The 20,787-nt window shown below is 39.7% G+C and overlaps 2 protein-coding genes across 2 annotated transcripts; both read left to right on the forward strand.

Moving 5' to 3' along the window:
• The first annotated feature begins 1,194 nt into the window (after window positions 1–1,194).
• Window positions 1,195–3,823, forward strand: LOC104435615 (cytochrome P450 71B36). The gene is given in 4 exon segments (XM_010048329.2): window positions 1,195–1,444; window positions 1,447–1,756; window positions 3,074–3,174; window positions 3,177–3,823. Coding segments are annotated over 4 exon segments (1,182 nt in total). The 3' UTR covers window positions 3,698–3,823.
• Window positions 3,824–13,745: 9,922 nt separating this feature from the next.
• LOC104433484 (cytochrome P450 71B36) lies at window positions 13,746–16,545 on the forward strand. Its single transcript, XM_010046246.3, is given in 6 exon segments — window positions 13,746–14,362; window positions 15,189–15,487; window positions 15,490–15,530; window positions 15,736–15,829; window positions 15,832–16,251; window positions 16,254–16,545. Coding segments are annotated over 6 exon segments (1,518 nt in total). The 5' UTR covers window positions 13,746–13,802; the 3' UTR covers window positions 16,358–16,545.
• Window positions 16,546–20,787: the final 4,242 nt, after the last annotated feature.

A 20,787-nucleotide genomic window follows, 5' to 3' on the forward strand; every position in this document is an offset into this window, starting at 1 on the left:
ATTCCGCACCCTTGTAATTCAAGTGTCCGATGTTGGTGAGTTGATCACCACAACTTCACCAATATATTATCAGTCAAATTTATCCATGCAAAGTATGCCGTAGCTAGATAATGCAGCAAAAACTGTTTAGTCATTCATTTTATTTAATTAGTTCTTATTATGTCATTAAAATCCGATAGTCAAAATTATTTAGGGAACTGCTTTCGTTTTAAGCTGGAGGCAACATGAAAACCACCCCATTGATATTTTGGTGAAAAGGCGCCAGTGGTCCAAGTACTTTTTCTGAGAAATTCGATGCCGTCTCTTTACGCTTCTACTTTTTCCAAATGATCCCTTTACTTTTTAAAAAAGTTTCGCAGTCAGCCCTTTGGTTAATCTTGACCGCTGGAGGATACAGTTGACAGCTGAAAAGCGGAGGTGGCGACGTGAGAACATGTCTCAAAATTTTTCAAGTTCGAACTTAACTCGATTAAGTCTTTAAGAAGCTCAATCTCCATGTTAGTAATCCGACTAAGACTTCCACCAATGACAATTATCGTATTGATTTTTTTTTTTATGATTAATGTAGGAATTTTTGGATGTCACGTAATGCACCCTTCAAGCTCAATTTTACAAATTCTAACTTAACTTGATAAAGTTTTCAAGAAACTGGACATTGAGTTCACTTGATTTTATAGGTCAATAAATTGTACTTCAAACTAAAACCCGAGCTTGAATTTTGAGAGGAACACTATAATTGAGAACCAAAGATATTTTATTTAGTCATATTTAAGTATATAATTGCTCGAAAAGGTTCACTTAGCCGATCCAACTTCTACATTGATTAGAGAGAATATGTACATTTTGTACGCTCTATTTTCAGCCAAAAGAAAAGGTTAGAAAAAGTTAGTCTGAAGCTAGTAGCTAGCTTCGATTCAGCGAAGGTTGAAATCTATGAATGAGGGCCTTGAGGCTTTACTTTTCACCGGTGAAGACAAACACCATTGGTTAGATCGTCAGCGTCAGTTATTCTTGGGAACAACTTATCTTCCTGTGTTTGTCCTGTCATATTTTCAAAAGCATACCTTTTTTTGTCTTAGTGGATAATCATAAAAGAATCATCCTCAGCATCCACTTTGTATATAACACGACTTAACCTCGCCAAACTAACTCAACGATTCAAGTATTTGCACTGCACACGACCGTCCCCCGACAATGGCTCTTCACATCCTCTTCACATGGCTTTCTCTTTCGCTTCCTCTCCTCCTCCTCCTCCTCCTCCTCTCAGTGAAAAACTTCAACGATAAAAAGAAGAATCTCCTACCAGGGCCTCCATCTCTCCCCATCATAGGCAACCTCCACCAGCTCGGCCACTTGCCTCACCAGTCTCTGTGGAAACTCTCCAAACGGTATGGCCCCGTCATGCTCATCCGCCTCGGGAGCATCCCCACCGTCGTAGTCTCCTCCCTGAATCTGCCAGGGAGGTCCTCAAGACCCACGACCTCGATTGTTGCAGCCGCCCGCGGCTAGTCGGCGTGGGATGCCTCTCCTATGACTACCTCGACATGGCCTTTGTCGAGTACGGCGATTACTGGAGGGAGCTGAGGAAGTTGTATGTACTCGAGTTGTATAGTGCAAAGCGAGTCCAGTCCTTCCGGTATGTCAGAGAAGAGGAGGTGGGGTCTATGATCGAGTCGATTGCGATGTCAGCCAAGAGTAGAACTCCAGTTAATATAAGCGAGAAATTCATGACTCTGACGGCTAACATCACTTGCAGGTAGGATATAGTGGCGCAGTTGAGGAGTCGAGTCGAGTAAGTTATCTATTTAATTATATTGATCCATCTTTCTATTATACAATTTTAACAAGTCACACCCAATCCGGTTTGACCCTGACCCAATCATTAGCAGTTTTTCCCTTTAAATATAGAAAACAGCTTATTGTAAAAAAACTATCTGATTTAAAACAAATTAAACATTGAAAAAATTAGTGAATAAGAAATTACTAAAAAAATTTGACGAAACTACGATAACAAGCAAGTTATTTCTCCTGATGAGGGAAATTCGAAAATAAATCTGTTTTTATCTTTCATATGAGTAGGAGTTGTTTCTGGAATGATATTTTGGAAAGTCTAAATAGACGGGCATCACTTATATAAGAAAAAGAAAACTTGATGATTTGGGAATGATTGTGCAATAGAGTATGTAGGAAAGAGGATTTTGACTTTGAATTTGATGAAATTCGTCAGTTACAAACTCTTGATGATCATAAGGAAAAGTGGTTCATCGGGTGCATATAGGATAAGCCCAAATTGCTTTGGCGAGGGCCAGCCGCATTCGTCTAAAGTCCTACATTTATAAACACATAATAATAATAATATTTATTCAAACGAGGGTTAATAAATCGGTGCTTAGGGAAATGTATATACCGAGTTAATAAATTTTCAAGTGTATTAAAAGATCACGGGACCATATAAAAGCTAAATTAATGAACAAAAACGAATTGATGAATTTTAATGCGGAAAGGGAAAATGGTGTGTCACAATTGATATAAATGTCTGTAATCGCTCATCACAAGGAAGTAGGAGACATGGCTATGGCGAAAAGCGTGAATGAATTGTTTGATGCTGAGCGCCATAAATTGATCTAAAATGAGTATGATGCTGTGAATCCATAAAATCCATATCTAGTTGGGCTTTGCTACTATGAACCCATAACAACCTATATTTAAAATTTTAACTAACTCACAACACAAGCCGCCAAATGCGAGTTAAAAAGTCGGTCTTTAACCCATTTGCCACCTTTGGTTACTACTTGAATTTTTCGGAGGTATGACAGTATATTGAGTCTATTCTATAAATTTGAGCTCGACTTGACCATGAGTTCTATGTACGAACTTGACTATACTCCATTGGATTCAATCAGACTTACGAGCTGCCCGAATTATTTAGCTATTATCAAGTTCGAACTTGATTCTCCAACTAGAGAAACTCCACTCACATCTGGAAAAGATTTGAACCAAAGCTTGTCTAGCCTGAGAGCCAAGCTTGATCGCTCACGAGAATCTCTGACTTGTTTGCACGCCTTATATGCAGGGTCGCATTTGGAAAGGCGATTCAGGAGACGGAGTTCAAAGAAGGGAGTTTCATGAATATGATTCACGAGGCAGTGGCGATGTTGGAAAGCTTTTCGGCATCTGATTTTTCCCTCGATTTGGCTGGATTGTGGACAGGTTCACGGGGCTCCATTCGAGGTTGGAGAAGAGCTTTCGCAATTTGGACGTTTTCTATCAGAAGGTGATCGAAGAGCATCGTAATGCGACTAAGAGGCACGAGCAGGAGGACATGGTCGATTTGCTGCTGAAGATGGTGAGGGATCAGACTGAGCTTGCCTATGGTGTCGACCTACTGAGCCGTATCCAGGTGAATGCATGGGGCATCGGGCTGGAACCAAGCCTGCGGGAGTGCCCGAAGGAGTTTGTGCCTGAGAGGTTCGAGGACAGGACGATCGATTACAGAGGGAATCATTTCGAGCTATTGCCATTCGGGGCGGGGCAGAGAGGATGCCCCGGGATGTTGATGGCAATGGCGATGATCGAGCTAGCGCTCGTCAATGTCTTGCATTCCTTCGATTGGGAATTGCCGGAGGGAATGACGGAGGGAGATGTAAGTATGGAAGAAGGGGCTGGCCTAGTCGTGTCCAATAAAGTGCCTCTCTAATGCCGATAAAGGAATCGCATGAAACCGATGCATGATGAAATCGTTGTTAGACGGAACCCATCATATCTCTCACGACCTTTTATATTAATTATAATCAAGCCTCTTAAAGTTATGCTGTACAATGTTCTAGCGTACAATATAAATTTGTGCATTAGGACAGTTGAAGAGAGATCATTAGTTGAGCGAGTCACTTGCGCATTAACATATTGAATTTGTATCCCAAGTGCAAATTACTTTGACAGAAAAGTTTTTTACTTGCATGGGGTAGTTCAACACTGAACATATTTTTTTTTTTTTTTGGTTGTATTATTTTCGAATAAGAGGGTGATGCTCCTCGTTGAAATGAGCTGTAGTGTGTCATTGGAAAGTTCTGTCGTTTAAGAATAGCAATATAGCTTTTATTCATTTCAAGCATACTCGTAATTAGTTGAAATAATTCCCTAAAACATAGGCACTTTTCAAATTAAAAACAAATTTCGACCAAATAAAAATTAAAAACAAATTTACCGACACTGCGTACTAGTTTATTTTTTGCACAAGAAATAAATCTAGTAAAAGAAAAACAATCTCTCAAACAGAAAAGAGGATGAATTTGCAGATTTTAGCATAAACAAATGGTCATTTAATTTTAATGAGACTTCTTGCCTTTTAAGATGCAAAGTCTAAATTATAAATTAACATTAGTGAATGTGATTGTCGAATTGAAGGGTTGAAAAATTTTGGTTAGTAGTGACTGGTCAGTTAGGCCTTTTATTTATTTATTTATTTATGTCAACTATTCCTCTGGGAGTTACTATAAGAAATTTCACACCCACTGTAAAATGTTTGGCTTGGGTTATAATTACTCAGTCCATATATAGGTGTAGAGCCCATCATCACAACCCCAACCACATATTAGAAGGTAGGAAGTCTCTTCAAGTATGGTAGCAAAGGTCCATACCCTCGATTTCCAGAGAAATACTACTCTTTCATTTGGCCAAACAAGATTGGTATTACTTGACTTGCACAAGCTAATGGTGGAAAATCATGTTGAGAAAAAGTAGTTACGAATTCTAGAGAAGTTTTAGAGTTCCAGCAGAGATGACTTTGTTAATGTAACCTTCAAGAGCCTCATGTCCCCATATATACCCGACGGCGATATAATGGGAAATTGCCCTAATTCAATGTGATTAGTGGATTGCTCTAACATGATTAGAAGTAAAATTCGTTAGCATCACTATTATACTTCATGCAACGATAAAATGCCAGACGGAGTTTTTCTTCATGAGGAAAGGGGGCATAAATAGTCAAATAATGGATAAAAGATACTTGGGAGATGCTGACTGTTTACTAAGTAATAATCAATCGATATATAGCAAGGCTAGTACAGATTTGAGCGACGTCTCCCTGGCCCTTGCTTGGGGCCAACGAGACTCGCTTGGATTTGGGCAATGCCGGTCCTTGTTGATGACGTTCGTTGGCCCCTCCAGTGATGAGTGGCAGTGGTGGTGCCCCATTGGTGAGGCCCTGCCATTTTTTTTCCGAGTTTTATCTTTTAAAAATAAAATTTAAGTTTTTTTTTCTAAATTTTTTTAATCTAATTTAAATCAGATTTGGAGAAGAAAATAATAAAAAATGTCACGTATGAGAGATAAATTGATTTAAAAATTCAATGTTGGCATTTTCCATTAGACAAATTGACGATGTTAATAGTAGGTTTCAATTGTATTAATTTGACAAGTTTAAGGGCTTGATAATACTTTTTTGAAATTTTAAGACTTAATTATACTTTCACAATAAGTTTTAGGACTTTAAGTGCACTTATTTAGAAAAATTTCCGGTTGTAATGTTCCCGGTAAGAGGGTTATGCCCCTCAATATCTCTATATTAAGACGAGCTATGGCGTGTCATAGTCATTGGGATAGTAACATAGCTTTCATACTTGTAATTAATTGAAATAATCTTCCAAAACATAAGCAGTTTCAAACTAAGATTCACTAATACTGCTTATTTTGTTCACAAGAAGTAAATATATTTAAAGAATATCTATCTCTCAAACTTGAAAGAGGATAAGCTGTAGATAATTTTAGCATAAAAAAATTATGATATTTTATGTCTTTTAAGGTCAAAACTCCAAATGTTGAATTATCATTTGTGAATGGTGATTTGTGGAATTAAAGGATTGCAAACTACTAGTCTTCAAATCAGGTAACAAATGCCTAGACCGCTAATTACTAGAAAAATGCTCACTTTTCTTTTTGGCCGAAGAAGACCGATATCACATGACTTGCACAGCTAGCGGGCGGCCAGTCTTGTCGGAGAAAAGTTGTCACCAAATCCAAAGAAGTCGTTTTTGAGCTCCAACAAAGATAACTTTCTCGCAATCACCTTCAAGAGCCTTTGTCCCGATGATTACCCAGTTACGACAAATGGGAAATCACCATGATCTAGTGTGATTAGTCAATTGTTCAAGCAAGAGTGGATGTATAAGTTGTTTAGCAATATTGTATTTTCCTAAACCTATTGTATTGATATCAATTCAGTTTTAAATATTTCAATTTGACAAATTTAGTTCAAAACCTTTTCATTTTGATACTAATTTAGTCCATCTGATCAATTTTAGCTAGTCGGCGCTAATGTGGATGCTGGCCGGTGGTTGGACACTAACGTGGTAATTTTTAAATGTTTTTTTAATTTCTTTTCTTTTCTTTTCTCTCTTCTTCCTCCTTGGACTTTCCTCGCAGTGGCTGGCAAGCCTCTAGTGAGGCTTGCAACCCTCGCCCGGCCTTGCCTAGAGCCGTAGGCGAGGTAGCTTCTCCCAAGGAGGAAAAAGAGAGAAAAGAAAAGGAAAAAAGAAAAGAAAAAAAGAAAAAGAACATAAAATTAATAAAAAAATTTAAAAAAATTTGCCATGTCAACATCAGTCAATGTTCAGCCATTGGCTGACGTCCATGTCGCGCTGGCCAACCAAAATTGGCCTGATGAACTAAATATGTATCACTGTTAAAAGATTTAAGATTAAATTAATTTAATTGAAAGATTTATGATTGAATTCGTATCAATGTAATAGGTTTATGATTTTTTAGTATTTTTTCCATTAAATGCCATGTGGAGTTCATTTTTATGACCATAGTAGGCATAGATTGTCAATTTGTGGATAAGACAACACGTGGGAGATGCTGACTCTTAACTAACTCTTACACACTAGATTATTCACTAGATTAATCTTCATTAGATTACTTGCCAAGAAGAAAGAAATCTAATGAAGATTCACGTCATTGGCCTTTTTCCACTATGTTGAACGCAAAACTTTTCTTAAGGTACCCATCCGTGGGTAGTTGCGTTGGTTGAGAGTTCTTCCATCATTGCAGAGATCGAGAGTTCGAAACTCGCAATTGCTAGCGATTTAAATGGGGAGCTTTGGTGGTGGGTTGTTAGGCTAATCTCCTTTGAGATATGGGGGCCCGGCACTCAGGAGCCGTTTGGGCACAGGGGGGTCCGTGGTGGAGTCCTCAATTACCAAAAAAAATAAAAATTCTTAAGGTAATGCATGAAAAAAATTCATTTGAGAAAATGGAAGAGAACCGTGGAATAAAATCTAATTTTACGGACTTGATGCATGTACACTCTCGTTTTTAGTAATGCAAGGTATATGAGCCCAAACTCGAGCCTATAGTTGATGTGAATCGAGTTTGAATAGCATGAATTTAAATTGCTGTGTGTTGAAAAAAAATTCCTTCATTAGGAGATATCTACTGACCAATAAACTAAGATGAGATGATAAAAATGTTGACTATGGCAAACAAATATTTTCTGTTCATTGTTTGACAGTTTCTTGTTATCCTGAATCTCATGACAAAGCAACGTGCTTTGTTGGAATTTTCTTAATAAAATTGGAGATGGTTGATGTTTTTAGGTTTCCTTTATGATTGGAGAAATAAAGAATTGTCAATCATTAGGATGAAGCTGTACGTTCTAATTAAGAATCAATATTCTCTCCTACACCGACAAGTTATCAATCAGTGATACTATGACGCAAGACGTGATTATAATCAGAGAAAAATCATCACTACAGACAGATCAGAAAAGCCTGTATAAATTTCACGGGTTGATTTTTCAGCATCCATTTTGTCTTTAACACGACTAAACCACGCCGAACTAGTTCAACGTTTTTAAGTAATATCCCTGCACATGACCATTCCGACAATGGCTCTTCACATACTTTTCAATAACAAAAGAAGAAACTCCCCCGGGGTCTCCATCACTCCCCATCATAGGCAATGTCTACGCCACCTGCCCTCACCACTCTTTGTGAAAACTCTCCAGACCGTATTGCCCCGTCATGCTTATCTGCCTCAACGGCCCTACCATCGTAATCTCCTCCCCTGAAGCCGCCAGAGAGGTCCTCAAGACCCACAACCTCAATTGTTGCAGTTGCCCGCGGCTGGTCGACATCCAGATATATATATATATATTCATCAACAATTAAAATGGACCTGAACATATGGATCGGAGTCTTGGCAATATTCACCCATCGTCATGAGCTTAAAAACGGATAAAATTCATGACTCAAAAACAGATTGTGGTTAGTCAATCACCAAAAAGGAGAAAATAATCATGTAAACATTACTGAATATATTCAAAGTTACTTGCATTATTAAAAAAGTTACTAATCATGTATGGATGCTAATTATTTTAGATGAATCAATAGTTATCATTGTATAGGCTTGCACCTTCCATGTAACAGACATAGACACAAAGTGAAGTAACACATAACAAGCATTGGAACCAACATTCGTTCAACTTAGATTTTAACTATATATAATAGATTAGATAATACAATTAAAAGCTTATTAAACGTCTGCAGCATAGGATTGCAATGTCCGAATTAATGGACAAAAATTAGTAGATTAGAAAACTAGACTTTAAAAGGAGTTAATGATATATCAAGCTCGCTGATTTAACTCCATAAATCGAATACATCAATATTGCTTGGATTTGGACTCCTCTTGTGATATTCAGTCCCGAGATCCAGGACATTCATGTGAGAAAGAACTTGCTGAATATGTCTTTGGGATCGCTTCTCGTATTATTGGCCAAACATTATTTTGGGCCCATCGGAATGAATGCAGAAAATAAGTAGCATTAAGGGGAAAGGTCCTCACGCCACCTTCTAAACACGCAGTAACTTAGAGGACTTAATGAAGCAAAGCAGTTATTACATATGTGTAAACAAACCCCACATGTGTAGATTGGTCCACCCAAAGATAATTCTCGTGATGAACTAAATTGCAATATTTCATTTCTGGTAGCCGTGGATCAACATTGACCGATCAAAGGTGCATGCTCAGTCACGATTTATACGTATAAATTTGCTTATAGGTTGGACCAAATCGAGATGCAACTCTATCCATGGTAATTAGGGTTTTCGACCTTTTTTTTTTTTGGGGTCGAAGGAGTTTTAGACTTTAGCTAGAGGAAATTGTCCAAAAAGTTTTAAATCTATTGTAGTTTTATCAATGCAGTTCCAAGCCTTTCACTATTGCTAATTAAGTCTTAAACATTCAGCCAATTTTAGTCGAAAATTGCCAATGTGGATGCTGACGTTGATGTAGATAATTTTTATAATTTCTTTCTCTCTTTTCCCTGTTTTTCTTTCAAGTTCAGCTTGCATTGCCAGCCAACCTTTGCTGATCACAAGGAAGGGCATCCTAACCCTTGCCTAGACCTCGTGAGAGCCATGACACCCTCATCGATTGCGAGCAAGGGCTTCGCGGCTCTTGCTCAAATCTCTCAAGTGCTAATAGGCAAGGGCTTTGGCAGCCCTCAACTGTGGTTGGTGAGAGTCGACTGCCAACCTTTCCCGGACTTGATAGAAAGAAAAGTAAAAGAAATAAGTCAATGCGCGATTGTCCTATGTGGCACTATCGAGATCGACGTCAATGATGTCTAGTTAAAATTGACCAAAAGAACTTAATTGGCAACACGTGAAAATATTTACAACTTCATTAACAAAATCGAAAGATTTATGAGTGAATTTATAAAAATGCAATAAGTTTAGAATTTTTAGGATAAAAATTGACTGATAAAAGGTGTATGCTTATAGTCACGACTTGTACATAGAAAGCATTTAGGTTGGACCAAATCGAGGTGCATCTCTATTGAGGACAGTTAGGATATTGGACTTTAGCCATGATGATTCTAAGTCATGTGGACAAATCTTCGGCTAATTACAATTCGATGCTCGTGGATTAAGTGATATGGGGTGGCTTTATCGAATTTGTCCTTCTAAGTACCCACCGCTTGGATTATGATGTTACCCTAGTCATTTGTCTTGTAACATACCACCAAGTCTTTCGTTGGACAAAGTTTGATGTTGATGACCTTTCTCCTTGGGTGGTTAAGGGTGTGCAAGACAACGCTTCTTGGCCAAGGAAAGTTTTTTTTTTTTTTTTAGAAGTAGTTCTTTTCTATTTTTATTCTAGAGAACAATTTCTGAGTAAAAGAATGTGTTTGCTAACTACACAAAATTGATATTATTTGAATAGAAAAATAATAGAAATGCGTTTGGTAACGCAATGGTTTCTTTTTTGTATTTATTCATTTTTTTATTCTTGCACATGGATCGTTAGCCGACCGCTGCTGCCACTATGTGATTGCTGACTGTTGATTGTCACCGCCGACCACAACTGCATAGCCCATTGGCCGCCACCTCATTGGCCGTCAATGGGCTAAGCGGCTGTGGTTGGCGGCCGACAGCAGTGACCGGCAGGCGGTGGCGGCGACCGACGGGCGGTGGCAGGCGGCGGCAGTGGTAGGCAGCGGCCAACGATCAATGGTGGCTCCGGGCGATTGGAGGTGGCCGTGGCAAGAGAGAGGAATTAAAAAAAATGAAAAAGAAAATTGGCTTATTTCTAGAAATTGTTCCCGGAAACAATAAGTAACTTTTTTTTGTTTTTCATTTCTGCTCCAAGTCTATTCCCAAGCTAACTTTCTATTCCGGGGAATAGAAAAACAACTTGACGTTACCAAATGGATTTATGTTCTTTTTTTGTTCTGGGGAACAAAAGAACAGAAATCCAGAGAAACATAAACATTCTCATGCGGAGCCTAAACCTATTCTAAACCACCATAGGCATGGACGAGGTAATCAGCATTTGTTTATTTTGATCAATGATTGAAATGAATCTAGTAGTTATATGGACCGGAGTTTTAGCAATATTCACCCGCTATCATGAGCTTCAAAAGGGATACAATTCATGTCCCATTAATCGATTGTAGTCAGAACATTATAAAAAAATAAAATAAATAATTACAATTGTGTAAACATTGTCGAAAATTCAAAGTTAATTGCATTATTAAGAAGCCACATACAGATATGCTAATGTTAGATGTGTCGATAGTTATTATCTTATACGAAATCTCACGGTTGCGTGAATCCATCATGGAGTACGTTAAAATTCTTTGTCAACTAGTTGGAGAAATTATAGGGAAAAGTACCAAAATAGTTCTAACCCTTTTGTATTGATACCAATTCAGTCATTAACTTTTTAATTGGACCAATTTAGTCCCAAACCTTTTTACATTGGTACTAATTCAGTCCATTCGGCTAATTTAAGTCGGTAATTGCTGACATGGCCACCGGTGGTCTTATGTGGCGCCACGTGAACAAATTTTATCATTTTTTTTATTTTTTTTTTTTCAGATTTTTAATTTTTTTTTTTTTTTCTTTTCTTTTTTTTTCTTTGTTCATTACCCTTGGCCGGCGAGGCCGCCGGCCGGCCGACCGACCATCGCTGGCCACAAGCTGGTCGGGGCGAGGGGCCCCGAGCTATCGCCAGCCACTAGCGAGGGCCGTCGCGCCCTCGTCGGCCACAAGCGAGGGTGATGGCCCTCGCCGAGATCCAGGCGAGGGCCGAAACCCTCGCCCGTTGGCCGGTGAGGCACGGTAGCCCTCGCTCATGGCGGGCGAGGGTGCGGCGGCCCTCGCCCAGATCCGGCGAGGGCCACGGCGGCCTCGCTTGCCCAGGTGAGGCTCGCGACGCTATCGCTGCGCTTAATCCGGTGCGAGATCGCGAACTTCCCCACACCGTTATCCCTCTAGAAGCTACCCGAGCTTGGGACGCCGACCACCTCCTTCAACCTCCGGGGGCCGCAAAGGCTTGGGTGACCATGTCGCGATAGGAGGCGACGGAGCTCTAGATGCGGTAGACGCAGCTCGCCTGGATCTAGGCAAGGGTCGCCGCACCCTCGCCCGCCACGAGCGAGGGTTGCCACGCCCTCACCAGCCAACGTGCGAGGGTTTCAGCCCTTGCCTGGATCTAGGCGGGGCCGTTGCCCTCACTTGTGGCGGGCGAGGGCGTGACGGCCCGGCCGGTGGCCTACGACGGCACGGGGCCCCTCGCCCCGACCAGCTTGTGGCCGATGATGGTCGGTTGGCTGGCTACCTTGCCGGCCAAGGGTAAGGAACAAAGAAAAAAAAAAAAAAGAGAAAAAAAGGAAAAAAAAGAAAAAAAATTTAAAAATCTGAAAAAATATAAAAAAAATTATAAAATTTGTCCATGTGGTGTCACATAAGATCGCCAGTGGCCACGTCAACAATTTCCGGCTTAAATTAGCCGGATGGACTGAATTGGTATTAATGTAAAAAGGTTTAGGAATAAATTGGTTAAGTTAAAAAGTTTAGGACTGAATTGGTATCGATACAAAAGGTTTAGGACTATTTTGATACTTTTTCCGAAATTACATATTATTCATATGGGTCTTGGGAAGCCAACAAAAAGTACGTTTTTTTTTTTTTTTGTATGAAAGTATTTTTTCACTTGTTTAATAACTTTTTCATATTTCAACATTTTAGTGCCAATACCTTTTTCGGTTTTTACTGCGAGTTATATATGTATATGTATATATATATATATGTAAATTTATCAAAAAAAAGAGTGTTGTGAGACAATCTCAGCAGCTCCCTCTAGCATTATCACAAGGGTCATGTCTTGCCTACGAAATGTTCAATTTTGAGTTACAGTTATTCTGCACCACTTGCGATTTAAGTATTCGCTATTGGTAAGTTCATTACCATGACTTTGCTAAGATGCTATCAATTAGGTAATTTATCCATGCAGAGTATGCCGCAACTAGACAATGTAGCATGAACTATTTAGTCATTCATTTTTATTTAATAATAGTTCTTATTATATCATTAAAATCCGATAGTCAAAATTATATAAGGATCTAGTTTAATTTTAAGCTGGAGCAACATGAAAACCACCCTACTTATATTTTGGTGAAATGGCACTAGCGGTCCAAGTACATTTATGAGAATTCTTTTTTCGTCGAAATCTTTTTTTTTTTCTTTTCAAAATGATCCCTTTACTTTTAAAAAAGTTTCACAGTCAGCCCTTTGGTTAATCTTGACCGCCGGACTGCAAAGTTAGCAGCTGAAAAGCGGAGGTGGCAATGGGAGGACATGTCACGATTTTCAAGTTTGAACTTAACTCCATTAAGTTTTAAGAAGCTCAACCTCCACGTAAGAAATCCGACTAGAACTTTCACCTATAATATACATTTATCGCGTTCATTTTCTTCGTACTACTAATTAATGTAGGAGTTTTGGATGTCAGATGATGCATCACCCGAGCTCAATTTTTCAAGTTCAAACTTAACTCGATTAAGTTTTCAAGAAGCTCGACCTAGCTTCACTTTCCTTAATTGGTCAATAAATCATACTCAAAACTCAGAACTTGAGCTTGAATTTTAAGAGGAAACACTATAGTTGAGAACTACAGATATTTTATTTAGTAATATTTAAAGTATATAATTGCTCGAAAATGTTCACTTAGCTGATCCTACTGCTACTGCGATTAGATATGTCCACAGACGCTAGCCGCTACCTTCGATATATTATATGTTGACATACGCGATTGGTTCGATCATCAGTGTCAATTTTTTCTTACGGACAACTTGTTTTCTTGTGTATGTCCTGTCATATTTTCAGAAGCGTACCATTTTTGTCCCTGTGGATAAAACAAGAAAATCATCATCTGCATCCATTTTGTATTTAAGACGACTTAACCGCGCCAAACTCGACAGGCCAAGTATTCTCACTGCGCATGACCATCCTCCGGCAATGGCTCTTCACATCCTCTTCACATGGCTTGCTCTTTCCCTTCCTCTCCTCCTCCTCCTCCTCCTCTCAGTGAAAAACTTCAATAACAAAAAGAAGAACCTCCCTCCAGGGCCTCCATCACTTCCCATCATAGGCAACTTCCACCAGCTCGGCCCCCTGCCTCATCAGTCTCTGTGGAAACTCTCCAGACGATATGGCCCCGTCATGCTCATCCGCCTCGGTGGCACCCCTACCATCGTAATCTCCTCCCCTGATGCTGCCAGGGAGGTCCTCAAGACCCACGACCTTGATAGTTGCAGTCGCCCGCAGATGGTCGGCACGGGACGCCTCTCCTATGATTCCCTCGACGTGGCCTTCGTGGAGTACGGCGATTACTGGAGGGAGTTAAGGACGCTGTGTGTGCTCGAGCTGTTTAGCATGAAGCGAGTCCAGTCCTTCCGATACATCAGGGAAGAGGAGGTGGGATCTATGATCGAATCGATCGCAAAATCAGCAGAGAGCGGAACTCCGGTTAATATGAGCGAGAAGTTCATGGCTCTGACGGCTAACTTCACTTGCAGGTTGGGCATAGTGGTCAAGATTAAGTTATCTATCTAATTATACTGATCCATCTTAACGACCCACACCCGATCCAATCCAACCAACCCAACCCGATTAAAAACTGATTAGCAGTTTTCTCTTCATATATGGAAAATAGCATATTGAAAAACCTACCGATTAAAAACTGATTAAATATGAAGAAATTAGCGAATAGTAAATTACCAAAAAATTTGACAAATCAAACTATGATAAGATCTGTTATTTCTTCTGGCGTGGGAAATTAGAAAATGAAGTTGTTTTTATCATTTATTTAAGAAAAAGAAAACTTTCTAATTTAGGAATGATTGTGGAATAGCGTATGTAGGAGAGAGAATTTCAATTGTGGAAGTGATGAAATTCGTCAGTTACGAACTCTTGAATATCGTAAGGAATTTGGACCCCGCAAAATCCATGTCTAGTTGGGCTTTACTAACTGTAAGCACATACCGACTTTTTTTTTTTTTTTAAACTTTTCACTAAACCACATATAACTCAACCCACTAAATTTAAGTTAAAAAGTGAGTTTTTAACCGATCTTTCCATCTTTAGTTACTACTCAAATTCTTTGAGGTTTGACAATATATTGAGCCTGGTTCTATGAACTAGAGCTCAACCTGACAGTGAGTTCTATGTTCGAACTTGACTATACTCGATAAGATTCAGTGTCGCAAGTTACCTGATTGTTTAGCTATTATCAAGTTCAGACTTGATTCAAGTCAATACCCCAAGCCGAAGCTTGTCTAGCCTGAGAGCCAAGCATGAATCGCTCACAAGAAATTCTGACTTGATTACACACCTTACGTGCAGGGTCGCATTTGGGAAGCCATTTCAGGGGACGGAGTTGGAAGACGAAGGGTTCATGGATATGGTTCACGAGGGAATGGCGATGTTGGGAAGCTTCTCGGCATCTGATTATTTCCCTCGACTCGGCTGGATTGTGGACAGGTTCACGGGGCTCCATTCGAGGTTGGAGAAGAGCTTTCGCAATTTGGACGATCTCTATCAGAAGGTGATCGAAGAGCATCGGAATGCGAATAAGAGCAACGAGGGAAAGGAGGACATTGTCGATGTGCTGCTGAAGATGGAGAAAGATCAGACTGAGCTCGCGGGGTCCGGCTCAAGGAAGATAACATCAAGGCCATCTTGATGGTATATCATACAATCTCTACGTATTACTTAATGTAGATCATATACACGATTGAGAAGCAAACTTGATGGTTCTATATATTGCAGGAATAATTTAAGAACTCCTTAAATGGATTCACCGTCCTCTTTTTTTGGCAATAAACGATATCATGGCAAAAATTGATGTATTTGTCTTTTTTGTGAATCATGACTTCATGGTCACTATCAGAATATATTTCTCGGAGGAGTGGACACCGGTGCAGTTGTCATGGACTGGACAATGGCTGAGCTCGCTAGGAACCCGAGGGTGATGCGAAAAGCTCGAGAGAAATCCGAAGTTGCGTTGGAAACAAGAAATGGGTCGTAGAAGAGGACCTCAGCGGGCTCAAATATTTGAAGTTAGTTCTTAAAGAAGTAATGAGGCTACACCCTCCAGGTGTTCTACTCATACCAAGGGAAACCATTGGCCACTTCAAGCTATCTGACTACGATGTCGACCCGAAGAGCTGTGTCTACGTGAATGCGTGGGGCATGGGACGGGACCCAGGACTGTGGGAGCGTCCGGAGGAGTTTGTGCCGGAGAGGTTCGAGGACAGTCCAATCGATTACAAGGGGAATCATTTCGAGCTGATACCATTTGGGGCCAGGCGGAGGCGATGCCCTGGGATGTCGATGGTCATGGCGATGATCGAGCTGGCGCTTGCCAATGTCTTGCACTCCTTCGATTGGGAATTGCCGGAGGGAATGACAGAGGAGATGTGAACATGGAAGAAGGGGCTGGCCTAGCCGTGTTCAAGAAAGTGCCTCTCACTCTGTTGCCGATAAAGGCATCGCATAAAATTGACGCATGACGAAAGTGTCGACAAATGTAAAACATCATGTTTCACAACGTCTTGTACTTGATTATGATCAAGCGTCTTAAAATTGTACGGTACAATATTCTAGTATGCAACATCTCCATATATATGGAAAATAAGACTCGTTGAGTATATTGTCTCCAGGGCAAATAATAAACAGACCCATTAGAGGAATTTGTGCATTGTGATTATTGAAGGGGACCATCAGTTGAGCGAGTCATTTTTGCATTAACAAATTGTATTTGCTTCCCATGAGCTCAAATTACTTTGAGAGTTAAAAGCCTTTTACTTGCATGGGTCGATTCAACATCAATCAAATTTTTATTTTTTTTGGTTTTAATATTTTTGAATAAGAGTAATGCCGCTTGTTGAGTTATAGCGTGTTATTAGAAAGTTCAGTCATTAGAGAATAGTAATATATATTTTATTCATTTGAAGCATGCTCGTAATTAATTGAAATAATCTCCCGAAACACTTGCAGTTTCAAATAAAATACAAATTTACTGCCCCTGTGTATTAGTTTTTTTTTTTTTTCACAAGAAGTAAAAATATTAAAAGAATATCAATCTCTCAAACCTAAAAGAGGATGAGCTGCAGATTTTAGCATGAAAAATGATCATGGTAGTTTGTGGAATCGAAGGACTGAAAAATTTTGCTTAGTAGTGACTAGTAAGTCATGCCTTTTTTTTTCTACACAATACGGTGGGAGAAGTGACCTTCACGGCTATTCTTCTAATAGTAATTATATGGGATTCACACCCGCATGGTTCATGTTATAACCGCTCAATTCATTTGTAAGTGTAGAGTCCGTTATTTTAGCCCCACCAGTGTATTGGAAGGTAGGAAGCCTCTCCAAATGAGGTAATAAAGGGCCAAAAATTTCTAGACAAATACTACTCTTCTTTTTGGCCAAACAAAGACAACTTGCACAAACCAGCGACGAAATATCCTGATGGAGAAAAGTTGTCATGAATTCTAGAGAAGTTTTTAGAGTTACAACAAAGACAATTTTCTTTCTATAACTTTGTTTCGTCATTTTGGATCTTGCAATAAAATATCTTTCACCAAGTATTATATTTTAATTTTTTATTGAATGAGACTCAGGTTTTGTATTAACTTTAAATAAAGAGGGTCAAATGCGAATGAGACTATACACCTTATAATCTTGAAATCAAAGAATTAGCTAACCTATCAAACCTTCAATATCAACGGTAATTAATATTGAAACCTAATTAATGACATCATTAAAATAATTAAATCCCATTAAAATTAAAGTAGTCTATACAATAATGAACCGACCTAAAAAAAATAATACAATAGTGAAGGCACTTCGACAACATTGGATATGAACAAGATGCTTGATAAAGCGCTACCTTCTACTAAGTTTAAGGACACAACATCTGAATCTAATTAACGACGTTAGATAGTGTGGATAACACCTAGTAGACACCAATCTAAGATAGATACGAGGATACAATGTCAGAATCTAATCAATGACGTTGAATAGTGTAGACAACACCTAGTATACATTATTCCTAGGTGCGTGCATGAACATAATGTTGGAATCTAATCAATAATTCTAGACAAATGCAACATCTAATGAACACCGTCTCTAGATGAGAATGAGGACATAATGTCGGAATCTAATCAGCGACGCTGGACAATGGGCTAGTACTGGAATTTAAGGGCACGTTTGGTAACGTTTTTATTCCAATGAACAATTTTTGAACAGAAATAGTTTTTTTTTTTTGTTCTAGGGAACAATTTATGAGTATAAGAACGCGTTTGGTAATTGCAAAAATTTCTACTCCGGGAATAGAAACGCATTTGGTAAACTTGTATAATTTTTTTGTTTCGTTTAATTTTTAAAATTTTTATTATATTTTTCCTTTTTCTTTTTTATTTTTCTTTTTCTTTTTGGCCGGTCGTAGGCCATGGTCGTGGCCGGCAACCAGCTGGATGACATCCGGTGAGCTCGTCGGAGGCTAGCCTAGCTCGGCCTCACCTAGGCAGTGCGAGGTTGGCCTCGCCCTGGCTGGCAAGGCCCGACCTCGCGCCGGTTGGGGTGGTCAAGCCTCGCCGTGGCCGCACAAGGCTCGGGCCGACGAGCCTCGCCGTGGCTCGGCCTCTCCGGGGGCCGGCGACGCTCCGATGAGGTTGCCGGCCCTCGTTTGGATGGTTGCCGGTGCTGGCCATGGCCAAGGCTGGTGACTGGTAAAAGGAAAGAAGAAGAAGAAGAAAAAGAAAGAGAAAAAGAAGAAGAAGAAAAAATGAGAAAAAAAAAAGTGTTTCTCATAAGTGTTTATGGAAATAAGAAACATGTTTTTTCCACTTCTTGTTTATGTTCCAAATTTGTTCTCTGGAACAAAAATGTAAACAAACGTGTTTATATTCTTTTTTTGTTCCCCGGAACAAAAGAAGAAAAATTGTGTTCCAGGGAACAAAAACAAAAATTTTCCAAATAGGGCCTAATTGACAGCACTTCCCAGAATATAGACACTTGCCAAAATTGAATCTATGATGAGAATCTTAAGCTATTGTTAGACTAAAGCTAAGTAAAGATAAATGCAATATAAAGTAGTTTTGTGTGTTGTTTGGGGGGTTGTCTATTGGATAGCTTGTGATATTTATAAGCCAACTTGGTAACCGTCAATTAGTCGGTTACTTTCTCCTCAAGAGTCACTCCACATTTCATGCTAAACTGCCTTATCCATACTTGTTCGATAATAGTGTCATGACTTGTCCAGTGAGTATTAACCGCTCCTCTTTCGAGTTTGATGCCTTTTTAATTGTTCCCGCCTATTTTTACCACTAAGGCTATATCTTCATCATTGATCTCTGGCTTCAACACGTGGTGTTCTGTTGCTTCATCATGATATTACATATCTTTATTTGTCGAAATTCAGCCCAAAATTTCTCAAAATCCTTAATTATCTTGTATCGTATGGATTTTTTGGGCTGGACCAATGTGGATTATAACTAATATATGGTTGTGATGGTGGCTTTAGAGCTTTATGTCCCTCGTGCCTTGCACATACTCGTGGGGGTATTTTTAGGTGTCAACAAACTTTCAGAAGCCTCATGTCCTGTATATACATTATCGTGATATAATGGAAAATCACCCAAATCCAATGCAATTAGCTAATTGCTCTAACAAAATTGGATATAAAATTGCATTTGGTCTTCCAGATTTCTAGTTAGAAAAGGTTTGAATAATTTTGTCATATCCTATTTATTATTTGGTGAACTACGGATCTATAGTTTGACGTTTTTATATCTTATCCTATCAATTGTTCGGTGAATATCATTCTAAAGGACATATATGCCCCTATGTAGTGCTCTTGAAATAATATCGATCTTTCTCATGCACCAATATACTTGAAAACCTTCATAATTAATTAGGACTAACAACTCTCGGTGCAAAAAAAAAAAAAAATTCGATTACATAGTGGAAAAGTGCCAAAAAAGTCCTAAACCTTTTTATGTTGTGCCACTTTAGTTCTTTCCGGCCAACTTTGGCCGGAATTTGTTAACTGGATGCTGGTCGACTAACGTGGTCTGATCGACGCTGATGTGGACTACTTTTGATAATATTTTAATGTTATTGATTTTTTTTTCTTTTTATTATTTATTATTTATTATTATTTTTTTCTTCTCCTCTTCTTCCTCCAGCCGGTCGTTGAACCTCACGATCGGATCGGCCGAGGCAACGGCTGGTGAGGTCGAGGTCAACCTCACTGGCCACCTCGCCAATGGCCGCGAGGGCGGCCTCGCGCTGGGTGGCGAGGCTTGCCCGCTCGGCACAAGGTTACCCTCGAGGCCTTGGCGGCGAGGCTCGCCCTCATTGGATTTGGCGAGGTCGAGCCTCACCCATGGCTGGCAAGGGCAAGCCTCGCCAGCTTGGCATGAGGAGCATGGGGAGGAGAGCGAAGCCGATGGCGGCGAAGGAGACGACGTGGAGCACAAGTTGAAGTCCGCAATGCCGCTTGGCGGCAGCAGCAATGACAACGACGACAAAGAAGCGTGTCATGCCCCGAACCTCAAGCACATGCCCATCCCTCTTTGGTCGATAAAATTTGTGACTTCCGATGATGAGTCACCAACCCATTCATTTTTAAGCATATGCGGAAGCGAAAATAAATCCCCTGACAGTAATCATCTCAGGATAGAAAAGTAGGACATCAATTCACAAAAGCACACTTTTATGAACAACGAGATTCAAGTACAAAACGAGTCTAGTTGAAAGCCTACAGGAAGGTCGACTCTCAAAAGAGGTTATCCTATGACATACTAACAGGACACATCCGCCGATCCTCCATAATCCTCCTCCTCAGAGTTCGGGGCCTTGGTCCTCCACAACCACCTTCTAAGGACCTGAAAATGGTTATTCAATAACCAATGAGATAATGTCCCATCAAGTCCAT

This window comes from Eucalyptus grandis, chromosome 2 (genome assembly GCF_016545825.1).
Source record: "Eucalyptus grandis isolate ANBG69807.140 chromosome 2, ASM1654582v1, whole genome shotgun sequence".
Taxonomy (NCBI): Eukaryota; Viridiplantae; Streptophyta; class Magnoliopsida; order Myrtales; family Myrtaceae; genus Eucalyptus; species Eucalyptus grandis.